This window comes from Cervus elaphus, chromosome 17, assembly GCF_910594005.1.
Source record: "Cervus elaphus chromosome 17, mCerEla1.1, whole genome shotgun sequence".
NCBI lineage: Eukaryota > Metazoa > Chordata > Mammalia > Artiodactyla > Cervidae > Cervus > Cervus elaphus.
The window spans coordinates 40,199,240-40,214,677 of NC_057831.1; the positions used below are offsets into that span (position 1 = coordinate 40,199,240).

Consider the following 15,438-nt stretch of genomic DNA (forward strand, 5'->3'; position numbering starts at 1 on the left):
CTCGTCCAGTGTGCTTCGCTCCCGGCCCGCGGGGCTCCTGCGCCTTTTAGTTTCGGAGAGCCCACTTTGATCGAGGCCACCATTCCTACTGAGCCTCCTCCTTCTGTCTTCTACAGTCTTCACTGGAATTGGATTTGCAGAGGGGGTCGGTGGAATCGGATCACCTCAGTTCCACGCACAACTGGCCCCTGCATCTTCACGATCTTCATCAGCCGTTGCAAGCTTCAGGTCTCTTACCGCCAAGTTGATATTTGCCAGACAGACGACGCGCGATCCGCTCCCCGCTGCTCTGGGGTCTCCCTGTAGCCTTGGCCAGGCCAATTGATCTTCTGGACCTAAAGTTGCCCAAGGAGCGCCTGCCCTGCAGGAGGAGAAGGGCGAGGGGAGCTGAGAGGCGTGTACCTGTGTCAGCCCTACTGCCTTGAATATTACTGTTACTTCTGTATCATTTCGTGCACGTTATCTGGACACTGGTGGCTGGGCTCGAGGCACTGGGCCTCAGGCACCGCGCGGTTGGAGCAGAGGAACGAGCTAAAGAGAAACCCCCGGGGCCGGCGAGCTAGGAGGCGGCGGGGAAAGATGCACGGCGTCGGCTGGCAGACGCTGTCCCTGTCTCTGGGGTTAGTGCTGGCGATCCTGAACGAGGTGGCGCCGCAAGCGTGTCCGGCGCAGTGCTCCTGCTCCGGGAGCACAGTGGACTGTCACGGGCTGGCGTTGCGCAGTGTGCCCAGGAATATCCCCCGCAACACCGAGAGACTGTGAGTATGGGCGCGTTCTCCACCTTGGCCCTCCCTCCCATCGGGGTCGCGCAGCCCCTGTATCTAGACTGGAGGGACCCCGAGTCACAGGGACTTGTGCCCGGGGCAGCCCCCGCTAGCTTTCCTCAACGCGCATCCTAGGCTTGAACTCTCTGGGAGGGCGCTGCCCAAGGAGGGGCCACTGCCCAAGGAGGGGCGGGCCCGCTGACTACTGCGCTAGGTCCCTTCCTCCGGCTCTCGTCCCGCCACTCGCAGCCCTTTGCGGGCTGGTTCTCTGAGGCTGGGGAGGCGGGGAGATGAGGAAAGAGGAGTCGAGTATGCCCGGGGCAAGGGAGACGCGACTTTGTTCCTTGGACTCCGTAAACTGAGTCACCTTGCGGTTAGAAACTCTCGCGGGTCGGTTCAGGGCTCCGTTCCGGCTCTTGTCACCGCGGGGTGGCGCGAGGAGGGGGGTGGAGGGGAAGGGGTACTCAAACGAGAGAAACCTCTGCTCCCGGGCTTTATGTCGCCCTCCTGGGGACGGAGGGAGAGGAGATGGGGTGTGGGGAGGCTGACCCCGCCCGGGGGCGCTTCCACAGGCCCACGGAAGGAAGGATGCCCCAGGATAGCGGCCGCGCGCAGCCTCCAGCTACTCTTCCCCCGCCTGCCACTTCCCGGGGGAGGAGGCGGCGGCGGAGAGCCCCCCGGGTCGTGTCGGAGCCGGGGGACTCCAGAGGCAGACCGCGCGTCCCATCGACTAAGCGAAGTTAGGGCTGGCTGTCCAAACCAGGACCGGTGAAGGCGGGTCTGACCGCTTTGGTAACCCCGCGGCCCTCGGCTGCCCCCTCCGGCCCTTCCTGCTGAGCCCCAGTGCCCCCTTTCCACCTTTCTGGCAGTTTCTGCGTCTCTGCGCGTGTCAGCAGCTCCCTTTCCTTCCTCTCCTTTCTTCGCGCTCTGCTGCCCGCAGACATCCCCGCCTCCCTGTCTCTGCGAGTCCCTAATGAAGAAGTAATAGCCGAGCGGGTGATGACGGCCCACGCGCTGCTTGTGGGGCGCTTTCCGAGTTCAGGGAAGTGAAGCGTGGAGGCCGTTCTCTTTGTGAACGTCGAGGCCGCTGCCCCGGCGTCCGGGGCGCGCTTCCCTCACTGTTGCGCGTGGGCCGGGCGGGGCAGGGAGGACCTGGGAGGCGCTGCCGGGCTGCGCTCCCCGGGCCTCTGCGCCCGGGGCTGTGAGGGTGGAGGGCCGCGGAGGGGACCGGCTTGGCCTCGCACGCCTCCACCCGCGCGGCTCTCAGCGCTGCGAGTCGATCGTATCCAACCCATTTCCCTCTCTCTCAGTTTAAAGTCGAGCCACTTCTTTCCCTTGCAAATGGCTCCCCCATCCCGAGCCTCACTGAGCTGACCCCTACTCGGTTTCTGCCTTCCTTCCCAGGCCCGCAGCGCTGGGCACGTTGCGGCCCTACCGAAGGGGTCTTGTCAAAAATGTGGTCTACCAAGTTTGTGTGAGATAGGGGCTTGAGGACTCACGTCAGGTCAGCTAGTTCGAAAAGGGAACAAACAATTCGATGGTGCTTTGCTCAGCAAGGAAAATGGTTTGGGAAGGCAATGCAAAACTCAGCCTTAGCGCTTGTCATTTCATGCTATTCAGAAAGGTTTAAAGTTTAAGCACTAACACGTCTTATTCAACAAAAGGGGAATGCATTTGGGGAAAAAAATAAATATAGCAACTGAGTTTTAGGTACTTGAAAAAAATGTACCCCTAAGAGGGATTTATAAAGAATTTTCCGAAAATAGTTTACTCAGTGGCGGCTTATAAAATTATATTATTGACAACATAAGCACATTAAATATAGACCCCAAACATGCCGTCTTAAAGTCAAGGTAAGGTTTACTTCCCTGAAGGGGAGAACATTCAAACCGCAGCAAAGCCTGGTTTTACTTGAAATGATTGAAACCAGGGCAAGTTTAGATCTTGACCTAAGATGCCAGAAAAGGGGGTTGTGACTCAAGGAAACTGTGGTGCTGAAATCTGGACCAAAATGTCAGGGTCTGAATACTATTTCCATTATTGCCCTTGCTGGTAGTTTTCACTTTACAGTTCGCAGCGGGGGTTCCTGAGCTGCAAATAAAGAGTTTAGTTTTCATACAAACATAGAATTGTTGGAAGGTAAATGCCTATAAATGCCAGTCTTTGAAGTGCAGTTCTTTTGATGACATTTCAACTTTATTCTTTGCCTTAGGAAGTTTAGCCACGGTGCCACCTAAGGATAGGGGTCTGAATTTTTAAAATTTCTCCCTGAATAATATTAGAAAATTGTTCGTTTAACTTCCTGAAGGAAACTTTTTGGGAGTGTTCATAACAATTATAGTAAACAGCAGAGTATCTGTGAAATTAATATACACCTTCTTATAAAAACAAAAATGAAAAGCACTCCCATACACACACAAAAGAGAACTCTTGATAACAGAATCCCTTCATTTTCTTGTCATATGCTGGTAAGCATAGACTGTAAACTTGCTAAGAATCATTTTAAAAATTTTCTTTCACAGATGACTTCCTTCTCTTTTCCTCTCTTTTACTTTGCAAACTAATAATTGAAACTGATCTTTTATCTCCCAGTTCTTATTTAGTGTATATTTTTCTTTAACTAGATAATGATAGAAATTAAATGGAAGTTTCATTTTCTTACTTGTTTTCTCTTAGGGATTTGAATGGAAATAACATCACAAGGATTACCAAAACAGATTTTGCTGGTCTTCGACACCTAAGAGTTCTGTAAGTATGTTCTTCTGTGTTTTGGAGAATTACCATGTTTTTTAAGGTTGTGGATTTTGAATCATTACTGATCTCAGGTTTAAAAACTGTCTCAATGACAGAAACATAAAATTTTACCAGGCCTTGGTTTCCTTTCTGTTTATCAGTGTACTACAATTTTTAATAAAAATGTAGGCTTTTAAGTTTAGGTGCAGGCCATAAAATAGTGTTATGGAAATGACCTCAAATATTTGCTGTAACAACCCTAAGTGCTTATGCATATAAAAATGTAACATAATTGCTTTCACAATATGCGTAATGTGAGACATTTGATATACTTTTAGGATTTGAGATTAACTAGAAAGAATTTAAGTGGGTCTGCATTTTATTATTGCTAATATAAAAATGTTCAGACTTTTCTAGCAATCAACACATACAAATATTTTCTAACATTAAAATAAAACAATCCAGGTTTTTGCCAAGTTTTTAGCGGGAAATGTTTCCCACTAAAATATTTTGAATTGGTAATATTTTGAATTATCGCTTGTATCTATTAACTTTGCAGCTTTTATAAAATTGTTGCAATGTGATTACTTCTTTGGGTGTTAAGTTGTGAGTGAACCATCATTTGAGATTCAGTGTAATGTAAAACTTTTTTCTTACAAATTTTTAATTAAGTTTAAATTTAATATTTATATTGCGGTGAACATATACTTTTGATCATTGTGTGTTCACCGTTTATTTTTAAAAAACACATTTTGCCCTTGATGAATTCTTCCCATTGCTGACATTTATCTATCAGTGAATTGAAGTCTATATGTGATGAATTATTGTATGTTGATTCTTTCGGTTAAGAACTCACTTGAAAACCAGCCATCAAAATTGTAGTATCATGGGTTACACCTCAAGATATACTATAGTTTAAGGTTCAGGATTCTGACTAAATTTTGTGAGAAACTGAATTAGTATTTTTTATGAAAGTTTTGTGATGAGGATACTATTTTCCCTCCCTGACATTTTTCATATAAATCATTGTTAGATTTTGTATTGAATCTGAAACCAGAGCAGTATTTAACTTTGTAAATGGACAAGTTTTAAGTTGCTGAATTGAAACTTTTTCAGATAATGAGTGCTAACATTAAGACCCCTGTTATACTTTGCATTTCAGTCAGCTTATGGAGAATAAGATTACCACCATTGAAAGAGGAGCATTCCAGGATCTTAAAGAACTGGAGAGACTGTGAGTATTTTCAATTCCAAACTTATGACGACATAACTATATTTTTAATAATACTTGCATTTTGAGGACCATGTCTTTAATTTCATGTCTTAGTCTTTGTAAATTTACAAAAACAAGAGGTTGAATTAGTGATTTTTAGACTAATTTACAATTAGAAATTATAGAAGTTTTGCCTAAATAGTACTAATTTGTGATAAAGTTCAAAAACATACTTACTTTCCTGACACTTTTACTTCCTTGATAACCATTGCTTTGGTACTTAAGAGATGCACGTTTTTTCTTATTGTTCATATAGTTTGTTTTATTTGCTTATGGGAGGAAAGGTGGTATTTTTATTTGTATTTATGGGGCATTATAAAACAAAATTTTGCTGATAATTATTTTAGTTCCCATGATGTTACTATGTGTGTCATTAATGGCATTGGAAGAAATATTTAAAGTTCTTAATGTTATAAAGATTTGCCTTCTGATATTTAACACTTATGGTGAATATTTATTTCATTATTTTACAGTAGCTTTCTAAATATTCTTTTTGCTGGGAAAACCATTTAAGGATAAATGGAAGTAAGAATTACTTTATCAAAGCATGTCATTTAACATTAATTGTTTTTTTCCCAAGAAGATCAAATGTGGACTTCAGAATTTAAAATGCATTTTTTAAATTTCAGACACAAAATCTTATGGATTGATATATATTACTTGAGAACCATTATTATTTTAGGCCTACGTGTATATGTACAAAAGACAGAAGCCTCTGTCTGAATTAAGATAAATACACAATTTGTAACTTGAAATATGAATTATATATCTCCATATGTCTTGATAATTCAAGTTTAGTAGCTTTGCATTTCTAAGGCCAAATAGTGGCTCTATTGAAAGTAGCGACAATTATTTTAATAAGTTTCCTTGTCTGTTTTAAGAGGCACTTTAGGTAAAAGTAAAAATTTTACTTAAAATAGTGAGATATGAAGTTCATTTTGGGTATAGCACATACTCAGATTCATTGGGCCCTATTACAAAAGTTAATTCAGTATAATTGTAAATAAAAAAATGACTTGTCAACTTCTAAGTTATTTGTAAATAGAAGCTACACTTATAACTTAAAGTTAAATACAGATATACCTAATTTATTTATAAAAAATTTTTCCATGAACAGTATTACAATAAAGGGATATATTTGTGGGATTCAAAATAAATGTAAAGCCACTACTTCAAGCTAGTTTTGGGAAGGAAATAAAGATAAGGAAAACATTTGGTTACGTTTATAACAAAGTTCATAAGTTCATAATCTATCTCAATATATAAAAATATTCTGAAACTATTTATTCTTTGATCTCTTTTGTGACTAGCTAGTGAGTACTTGACAAATTTATTTTTAATTCATCCATTGAAACTAAGCATTAATATAATTTAAATGATAAGATGAAGAGATAATTTAAAATGATCATTTAAATGTTAATAGTTTTTTATCAATAACTTATATTTAGTCATGTATGTGTGTGTGTGTTTAGGATTTATATATACATGTGAGATATATATGTATGTATATTTATATTTTTTTTCCTTGAACAACTTTGACCTTGAAAGATTCTCAGTGGCTTTTCATGAAGTCTCTATTTGGTTTCTTTTGTAGTTTTAAGTATTTTCAGACACTGAAACAAAACAAACCTTTTCATTATTTTTCAAGCCACTTTGGAGTATCGTTTGAACTTTCATTTTGAATAAATTAACTTTTCCTAAAATTTATTAACCAGATACACTATGATCTGAAATTCGGTTAAAGTTGTAAGTAGGTGCTATTTTTTGACTTTAACTTCCCCTGGGAGTGTCACTTCATCTCAGAACAATTTTCTGTTCCATGAAGATGCAGTAAGATGTTTCAGAGTGGGAGGAGGGTTTGTAATTTTGAATGAAAACTAATATATATGCAGGACTTCTTTAAATCACCCCAGCTGTTGGCAGAGAGCAAATATTTCATATTTGTGAGGAAAAGCTGAGAAAATTCCTTTTGTTTACAACTGCCAAGTCCATCTGATGGAAACACATTGTTATCTGACAGCCAATTCATCTCCTTGGGACTCTGGAATTCAAAACCATTTCTTAGGAACACTTTTCAAATATTTAGTTTTTTTTTAAATACATTAAATGGCAAACAGTTTTGCTAAAGAATGCATTCAGGTTATTGTGAAATAAACTGTTTTATATTTTGTTCAGTATATTAATTAAAAAATAGAAATTTATAAAGCTACCCAGAGAGTTCTATAATCAAATTACTATGGCATTATAATGATATAATTATGGCATACATTCTTATTGTAGTAGGTGATGTCATTAACATCGCATAGATTGCTTCCCCTCCCAATAGTTGCAAGAGACAACGTAATAAATTGGAAGTAACCAGTGAATTAACTTTTAAATAATATATCTCATGTGAACTTATGTTTTTGGCACCTTGAATCTGAAGTTTAAATTCAAACTCCAAATTATGAAAAGGTCTACAAATGCAGATTTATGTTGTAAATGCCATTTATACTACATATATATATATATAGGGCAACTTAACTTTCATTCTTTGTGTAAAGAATAAAAATAAAAATATTAACTTTATTTGTGTGCAATACATGGTTTTAAATTTGTTTTTCCATTTTAAAATGATAAAATCAAAACAATTCCAAATGATATCTTGTGAATATTTCAAAATTATAAGTTTTTTCTTTTTATTTTTTGTTGATAGAGTTTTAACTTGATCTAGAGAAAGAAGACTCTGAGAACAGAAGATAAGAGCTGTTCCTTTTAGAAATCCGACTTTTAATCTCTAAGAAACAGGATCATTTTATCAGATTGAGTTTAATTTTAGTATAGGATAAAAAAATCATTATTGTTAAAACAATATAGGTACAAAAGAAGCACATTTTTTTTTTCCACTTCAAAGAATTGATGGAACTCAAGGTTATCAGTCAAAACACCAAGAACTAGATTGGGAATTAAAATCGTCTCTCTCCCTCTTTCCTTTCCTTCTTTCCTTTCCTCTCTCACTGCCTCACTGCCTCTCACTTCTTTGTATTGTATAGAAAACATCAGATGATATGATCAGACTGTGGTTATGAGTCATCATAAAAGGAATAAGTTTTAATCACACCTACACACTCTGAGCACACAGCACATCCACTTTTGACAGTTTCCCACTGTGCACCTTGACCTAACATGTGCCCTGGCAGATTCCCGTGGGTGTTCTGCGTTGCCAGTTGTACTTGTTTATCTGGGATGAGAATGAAGCCTTGAGAATGTGCCTGATGTAGATTGCATTAACAGGTCTTATACTGCATTACAGGTCTCATATTGTTTGATCAAACGTTCAAATGAAAGCTGATACAGTTAAGTGACTAGATATTCAATGGAAGCTAAGTAAGGGAAAACAAATAAGCTATAGTGAAGAACTGGAGCATTTAAGAATTATACTTCATTATACTTCATAGACGATACCTGTGTATATCTGCAATAAAGTCTCCATACAAAATTATTAATTCAAAGTATTTCTTGACTAGTGGGTAATGTGTTAGAAGGCTGAAAAAAAATCACACTGGGACCCATGACTTTTCTCTGCAGGTGTAAAGTTCCATTATTCACTTATGTCTTACGGGATTATGCTGAAGTAATTAAAGTTCTATTTTATGGCATTTTAGAGAGACCCAGGCCACTTCGGGGCTTCCCAAGTGGCACTAGTGGTAAAGAATCCATCTGTCAGTGCAGGAGACATGAGAGATTCAGTTTTGATCCCTAAGTCGGAAGGATACCTGAAGGAGGACGTGGGCAAACCATTCCAATATTCTTGCCTGGAGAAGCCTATGGACGGAGGAGCTTGGCAGACTGTAGTCCATAGTGTTGCAAAGAGCCGGACATGACTGAAACGACTTAGCAGGTGTGCATGCAGGCCATTTCAGTATTGCACTACTGTAAAACATCTGCTTTTATACATTCCTTGACAACACAAGTACAAGAGTATGAGAAAGTTTTTGAAATTTTTTAAGTTTGTTCAAAAAAATGGTAGGGCATTTTGTACTAAATGCAATGAAACACTCATAATGCAAAATAAAATTCATATATGCCTACATTACATTAATGAAAACCAGTAGCATACCATTGAAAACCTTGGATATTAGGTATTTCATTAACTTCATAGTATCTTACACGCTTACAATAATGAAATTGCACAAGTGATAAAGCCAAAGGCTTGGGTTGTACTTTTGTTCCTATCAGTAAAGTGTAATGGCGCTCTTAAGACAATATTTCTTTAAACATTCCAAGTTTTTGTATCTTTGGATTTCAGATTACTTTTTTTTTAACTATGTCATTTGATACTCATTTTTGCTGGAATAAAAGAGTCCTAAAAGTATTATTATAATGAAGCCATTGCAAAACATGTTCACTTGTCTATTTTAGTTTCTACCAAGTAGATACAAAGAAAATAACTCAGTTTAGAAATGTCTTTACAATAGAGCCTAAGTTTGACTACACACTTTACTCTCCCTAAAGGATATCTCAATGGCACATGTATTTTTTGAAGGTGGTACTAAGTTATTTCTCCCTGGGTGTGCACACCATTTATAGGCATGTGACAGCTAGTGTGAAACTAAGGAACTCCAACACTCTAGAATTTTGGTTGTAGGTCGCTACACATTAGTTCAAGCAGAGAATGTGTTGTGGAACAGATCTGAGGGAAGTCTTCCCCAATCCCTTGCTCATTAGGGATGTGGAGAATCCCTCTTCTGACTCATCCTGCAAGTTTATAAGCAACACATAACACATTCTTTTTCTTGAAGTAATGACATACTAACAGTGCTAATCTACTTGGAAAAGAATGCAAGCTCATCATACTTTCTGGCACCTTCATACTCAAGTTTAAAGTCACTGCAGTTGTTCTTGGGAAAGTCTCTATAAAGAACATCTCAAACTCGGTAAAGAAGCTCGATATGTACATTGTAAGAGATAAATCATGCACCTCGATGCTCAAGTGTGAATCGCTTTATCTGTGATAACCATTAAATGTCCAATTATTCTTGCCTGTTTATAAGTGATAGTGAACTATTTTAAATTGCATTTACTGACTGTAATCTTAGAAGGCTTTAATGCAAGTGCACTGTTGAAGTTTAGCAGAACACTGAATCTATCTGAGAGGGTTTCTCATACAACGTTTTTTAATGGGCCTTGAAGTTGAACGGTGGTGAGAAGTTCTGTTTGCTCTTTGTGGAACGTTTTATAAATTCTGCAGCGGCAATGCTGTTTATTTTTCCCACATCTGTTTTGGGCTCATCCTTTGTAACAGTGTTTGCTGGATGCTGTGGCCTTTATGTCTCCCCTGAAATGAGTAGTTTAGTTTGCACTGTTCCAATGTATTTGTGGAAGCAACCAATGTCAAATATTTTACATTGAACTCCTGTCTTTCATTCCTATTGGATACCCTTCTGCTTGAATTATGCCTTCTAAACTGAATTTTACAACTTAACATGGGATGAGAGACTTTTCTGCGTGAACTTTACATATACTGCTCTTACCTGTTTCAGAGCAATTTATATCTGCTGGACTGGAAGGAGTGTTGGTGAAAACATTTTCAGAATTAGATTTTGGATTTGGATTTGGTTTTAATGCAGTTGGAATTTTTGCTTTAAGATAACATCGATGGAAAATTACTTGTTCTCTTGGCAGTGTCCATCCGCCCTGAATGCAGGTGGGCCTCCTATCTCTCAGCTGCCATTCTCCTCACTGTAGATAACCTAGCCTCCCCTCGGTTGAAAATACCTTGTAATTTTATATGCTATTGCCTGGTATCCTGTAGAACGTTGGCAAATATTCACTGGTTTTACTGTTGATTGTGCTTTTTAAACAGATACAATCTCTCTTCCTTACCTTTAAAACATTACATGAGAGTAAATACTTGATTTCAGTTCCATTGTGAGATCTTGATCAAATTGTCTTATCTTTGAAAACTGTGTGTTTGGTCATCATTAAAGGAGACAGTTATTATATCTCGTAGTAATGGTATGTGGTTTCAGTAAGATAATGCACGTATTTTTCGCAAAATGCTTGATGCAGAGTTGGAACTTTTTATTATTACAAATTTCAACATCTCCTTTCCTGTTTTTCAGAAGCTGAGTTTTGGAAATACTTTATCTTTTTGAGCTAATAAAATGTGTCTATAATAAATCTGACTTTTAAATATCCATATTTACTATCATTTTCCTTCTGATTTTCTTCTTATAGCATATAGTCAATAGAAGAGATGTGAAGAAAGTGCAAAGCCTTCTCCAAATTTTTTTCAGAGTATTTATCATAATCGCTCTGAACGTTATAGAGACTATCAAGAAGTAAGGGGAGTGAAGAGGAAGCAACTTTTTATTAATAAATTTTGATCTCTTACCATGGAGCATAAAGGGTGAAAATACTGATACTGCCGAAAATATAAAATTTATCTAATACTAGCTAAATGTTAAAAATCTTTGCTTAAAAAATGTTAGCATAAAAGACAAATGGAAATTTACCTGAGAAGAAGACATTTATGTATGAGAAACAGGAGATTGTAAACGATAGACTTTAAAAGGCAGTGTTCATCAAATACTTGTTTCGAATCAGGTGCGTTGTAAATATATTACATTTACAGTGATAGGTAAATATGAGACTTTCTTACTAGCTTTGGTAAAATCATTTTCATTTTACATTTTGGATTGGGATGAAGGTCGCAAATGTTAACTGGATTGAGGAGGAAATTGAAAGGAGACCTCCAACGTTTAACAATGGATAAGTAACAGGAGTGGGTGGCAGATAATAATTAGAAACAAAGCTTGTCAATAATGCCCTTCAAGTTGAGTTTTAAGAGTCTGCATTTTAGAGGCCTGTGGTTTTTAGTGTGGTACAGAAAGATCATCTCACTGAAGGCCACCCAGAGGAAATAGTTACTGGGATCTCTCTCATCTTTTCTCTAAAAGAATGTGTCTCAGAGACTCATTACACACCTTTCTGAAACCATGACTTTCTATCCAGAGAATTTTTAGTCCTGAGATCCTGTGGGCAGATTCCATCTAGTTAGTGATGACCTAGGAGCTGAATATCACTGAATCTGTTATGTGTCCTTGGACACAATTGAGTATCCTTGCTGGAACAGTTAGTAATTGACCCACCTGATCTGCTTAATACTGCTAATTTTTGTTGGTTCCATAAATCCTCCTCTGAGATTACTTTGATTCACTACATGCTGTTTATCTGTTCTTGGACTATCAGATTTTAACTTCTTTAACACATATGCATTAGAGTTATTATGATGCTCTTCAAGCTACTAAGAAGTATTTTGTAGTATTGGAAGAAGCCAGGCAACTTTTTCTCCAGCTCTGTTTAGAAATTATTATGCACCTTAATAGTGTTTAACATAATTTTGGATTTTAAAAAATACTCTTTAGTTTAAAGATCTAATTCCTGGTCATTGTACAGAGGAACTCTGCCTTAATTTTTTTTCCTTTATTGAGTATTTTGGAAGAGTTTCACTTTTTATTGTAATGTTTGTGTTTCCATTTATTCTTGGTACTGATGGAAGAGGAACTAGAAGAATAAGAACCAAAAATGTATTGGTATTCTTTTTAAAAAAGTGCAGTCATACTGTTTTTCTATGCATGTTATCACTTCATCTGTTATCTGCCCTTTTTTATATGACATTACTTTGCTTGATACACATGGTTGGTTTAGACACATTAAGATCATTTATAATAATTTTCATAATATAGTGATAAATTACTTGAATTTTAAGAAAAATATTTTATACATATTTTCATTTTTATTTCAACTTTAGGTATTTTAAATAGATCTTTAAAATAGTGCACTGACTAGAAAGCTAGTTTCTTTTTAAATAAAGCTTGATGTTTTATTTCCAGGTGACTCATTCATAGATTTTTAAGAAGTGGGCTATGTAAAACTACGTTTTGCCCCAACCTCCCCTCCCCACTCCCCCCAAAAAAGAAAGATTGCTGAAAGAGAAAGTTGAGGATTACATTATTTTGAATTATTGTTTAGGAATGTTTAGACTGTGTCTCTTTGAAAGGAGTGATTCAGGGGGTGTGTTCTGGAGTCAGGCCACCTGAATTTAGGTTCTAGCTCTACTTTCTATGAGCTCTGTGTCTCCCTCCAAAATACCAGGGACAATGGCACCTACTTATGGGGTAGAATGAATGTGATAGTTCATGTGAACTTCTCAGAACACTGACTGTCACCTGGTAAGTTAACTGTTATTTGGAGAATGAATTAAGAATCTCTTAAGAATAAGAAAAAAAGTGAGAAAAGACACTGCTTGCACTCTCTCTGAATTGCCTTCTTTCTTACAATATCTGAAATTGTGTGGACCCATTAACACATAATCTAGTGGCAGCTCTCAGTCACTTGGATATCTGAATTTGTTTCAACATATTGAATTCCTTCCAGCTTCTGATTATGTTGAGAAAGGCATGACAGGGGGAAGTTAAAGGAAAGGAGGCAGTTGCTCTATGGGGCTCATGAAAGCAGGTTTGGTGGTGGGACTTTGAGTATCTGGAGAGGGGCATAAAACCTAAGGCAGGTAGAAATGCCTGTTAGAAATGCCATGTTAGAAAACATGTCTGGAGAAAGCTGGCTGAACATAAAATGCACATGCTGGGGTTTTGCCAAACTATATCAAAATGCAAAGTGCAGTTTGTTTTTATTCAGCATTTCCTAAGAACCTAGTAAGTGCCAAGGAAGAGGGAAGGAAATATGAATACATAGATATGGTCTTTCCAGGGTTTCCCCATTGGGTGGCTCAGTGGTAAAGAACCACCTGCAATGCAGGGGCTGCAGGTTTGATCCCTGGGTCCAGTGTTCTTGCCTGGAGAATCCCATGGACAGAGGAGCCTGGCAGGCTACAGTCCATGGGGTCACCAAGAGACAGACGCGGCTGAAGCGACTCAGCACCCAGCACGTAGTCTTTACGCTTGAAGAGCTTACAGTGTAGTGGGACTCAGACATTTATGTGAGTAAATGTTTTGAGTAACACAGTGTGAGGCACTTTTGCTTATCAAATACTAGAGGCATATGCAGACACAGACAAGGGAGGAACCGCCTTTATGCAGGAGAACCAGGGGAATTACACAGAGGATGTTAGAAAGGACCCTTTGGAGAAAAGGGAAAACTCCATACAGAGAGTTCCCTCTGTGAGGACTGGGGACCTGAAGAAACGTCCTTCTTTTGGTTGGAGAATCACGGACGATGTTTGTTCTCCAGTGGTTTGGATCAGATTATGAAAGCACATCTCTGTCATTTTAAAAATTGGGATTGCCTCTCTGGAAAATGGGGAGTCTTTCCTAGAAAAATTCTCATTACCACTGTTGTGAATATTTGTAATTATTTTTTCAGACATAAATATAACAAGATCATGATTAAATTATAGTTTATTGAAAGTGTATGATAGTAGACTCTGGCAGTACTCGTACCTTAGAATTATGCCTGGCAAAGAAAAAAATAAAAGCTTTTGATTTCACTTTACATTAATCTTGTTGTGTGCTTTATTCATCAAAAAACAAAACAAAACAAAATTAGTTTAAGTGAAAAGTCTACACTTTCACTACTAGTTTTATGATTTTACCTCTGATTGTCTCTACATACATTTTTGTGAGCTATATACATTTTATTAAGTTCTGAGCATCTATCTATAGATGACTAACCTCTTAATAATATGAGTTATATAACAAAAGATGGTAAGCATAATCATCATTGCCTCATGGCATTTTAGACTTGGAAGAAGTTCTGAGGTTCACTTGGTCCAACTTTTAACCTAATGCAGAATTTTTATTACATTGTTGCAGGGAAAAAATACATAGCCTCTGCTTGAATAATGTGGATAATAATAATAATAAAATGAGTTGAAAGCTTCCTAAGGCTATTCATTTCTTAACATCTTTTATACTTACAATGATCTTCGTTATAATCATCTATCAATACTTTCTTAAAAGTTAAAATTACTAGCACCATTTCTACTCTCTGGAGGCTAAATGAGTGTAATTCCACTCCCATCTGATGACCGTTTAAATACATTATCATTTAAAAGGGGGTAAGATTAATATGCCCTCTTTTCCTGTCCCCTTAACATAAATTTCTTTAAGACAAGAAACACCTCAAGTATCTTCAGTGTGACATTACTCTCTGGACGTCTTTACTCTCCTCTAGAGGTATTGTGTTGGTCACTCAGTTTTGTCCGACTCTTTGAGACTCCGTTGACTGTAGCCTGTCGGCTCCTCTGTCCAAGGGATTCTCCAGGTGAGAATACAGAGTGGGTTGCCATTCCCTTCTCCAGGGAATCTTCCAGACCCAGGAATTGAACCTGGGTCTTCTTCATTGCAGTCAGATTCTTTACTGGCGGAATCACCAGGGAAGTCCAACAACTTATAAGTCACTTAAGGGTGCATTTTACATCATCTTGTCATCATTTTATTTGAATTTGGAAAAAGAAAGGCTAGACATTTATTTTTACTGAAATGTTAAGTTGTACACTTAAAATGAATGGGATTGGGAAATTCGTACATTGGGGCTAGAATTTGCCACTCTTTTTAAGTGTTCATAGTCCGAAAGAACTTGGTTATATAGTGCGTGTATGCCGAGTTGCTTCAGTCATGTTTGACTCTGTGCAACCCCATGGACTATAGCTCGCCAGGCTCCTGG

The 15,438-nt window shown here is 38.3% G+C and overlaps 1 protein-coding gene across 2 annotated transcripts in view; it reads left to right on the forward strand.

Annotated features, from left to right (window-relative positions):
- Positions 1 to 579: 579 nt before the first annotated feature.
- SLIT2 (slit guidance ligand 2) overlaps positions 580 to 15,438 on the forward strand; it is a 386,076-nt gene continuing 371,217 nt past the window's right edge. For both annotated transcript variants that reach the window (XM_043871492.1, XM_043871493.1), the window contains exons 1-3: positions 580 to 758; positions 3,441 to 3,512; positions 4,660 to 4,731. In XM_043871492.1, the coding sequence (XP_043727427.1) occupies positions 580 to 758; positions 3,441 to 3,512; positions 4,660 to 4,731 (323 nt within the window). The remainder of the gene's footprint in view (positions 759 to 3,440; positions 3,513 to 4,659; positions 4,732 to 15,438) is intronic.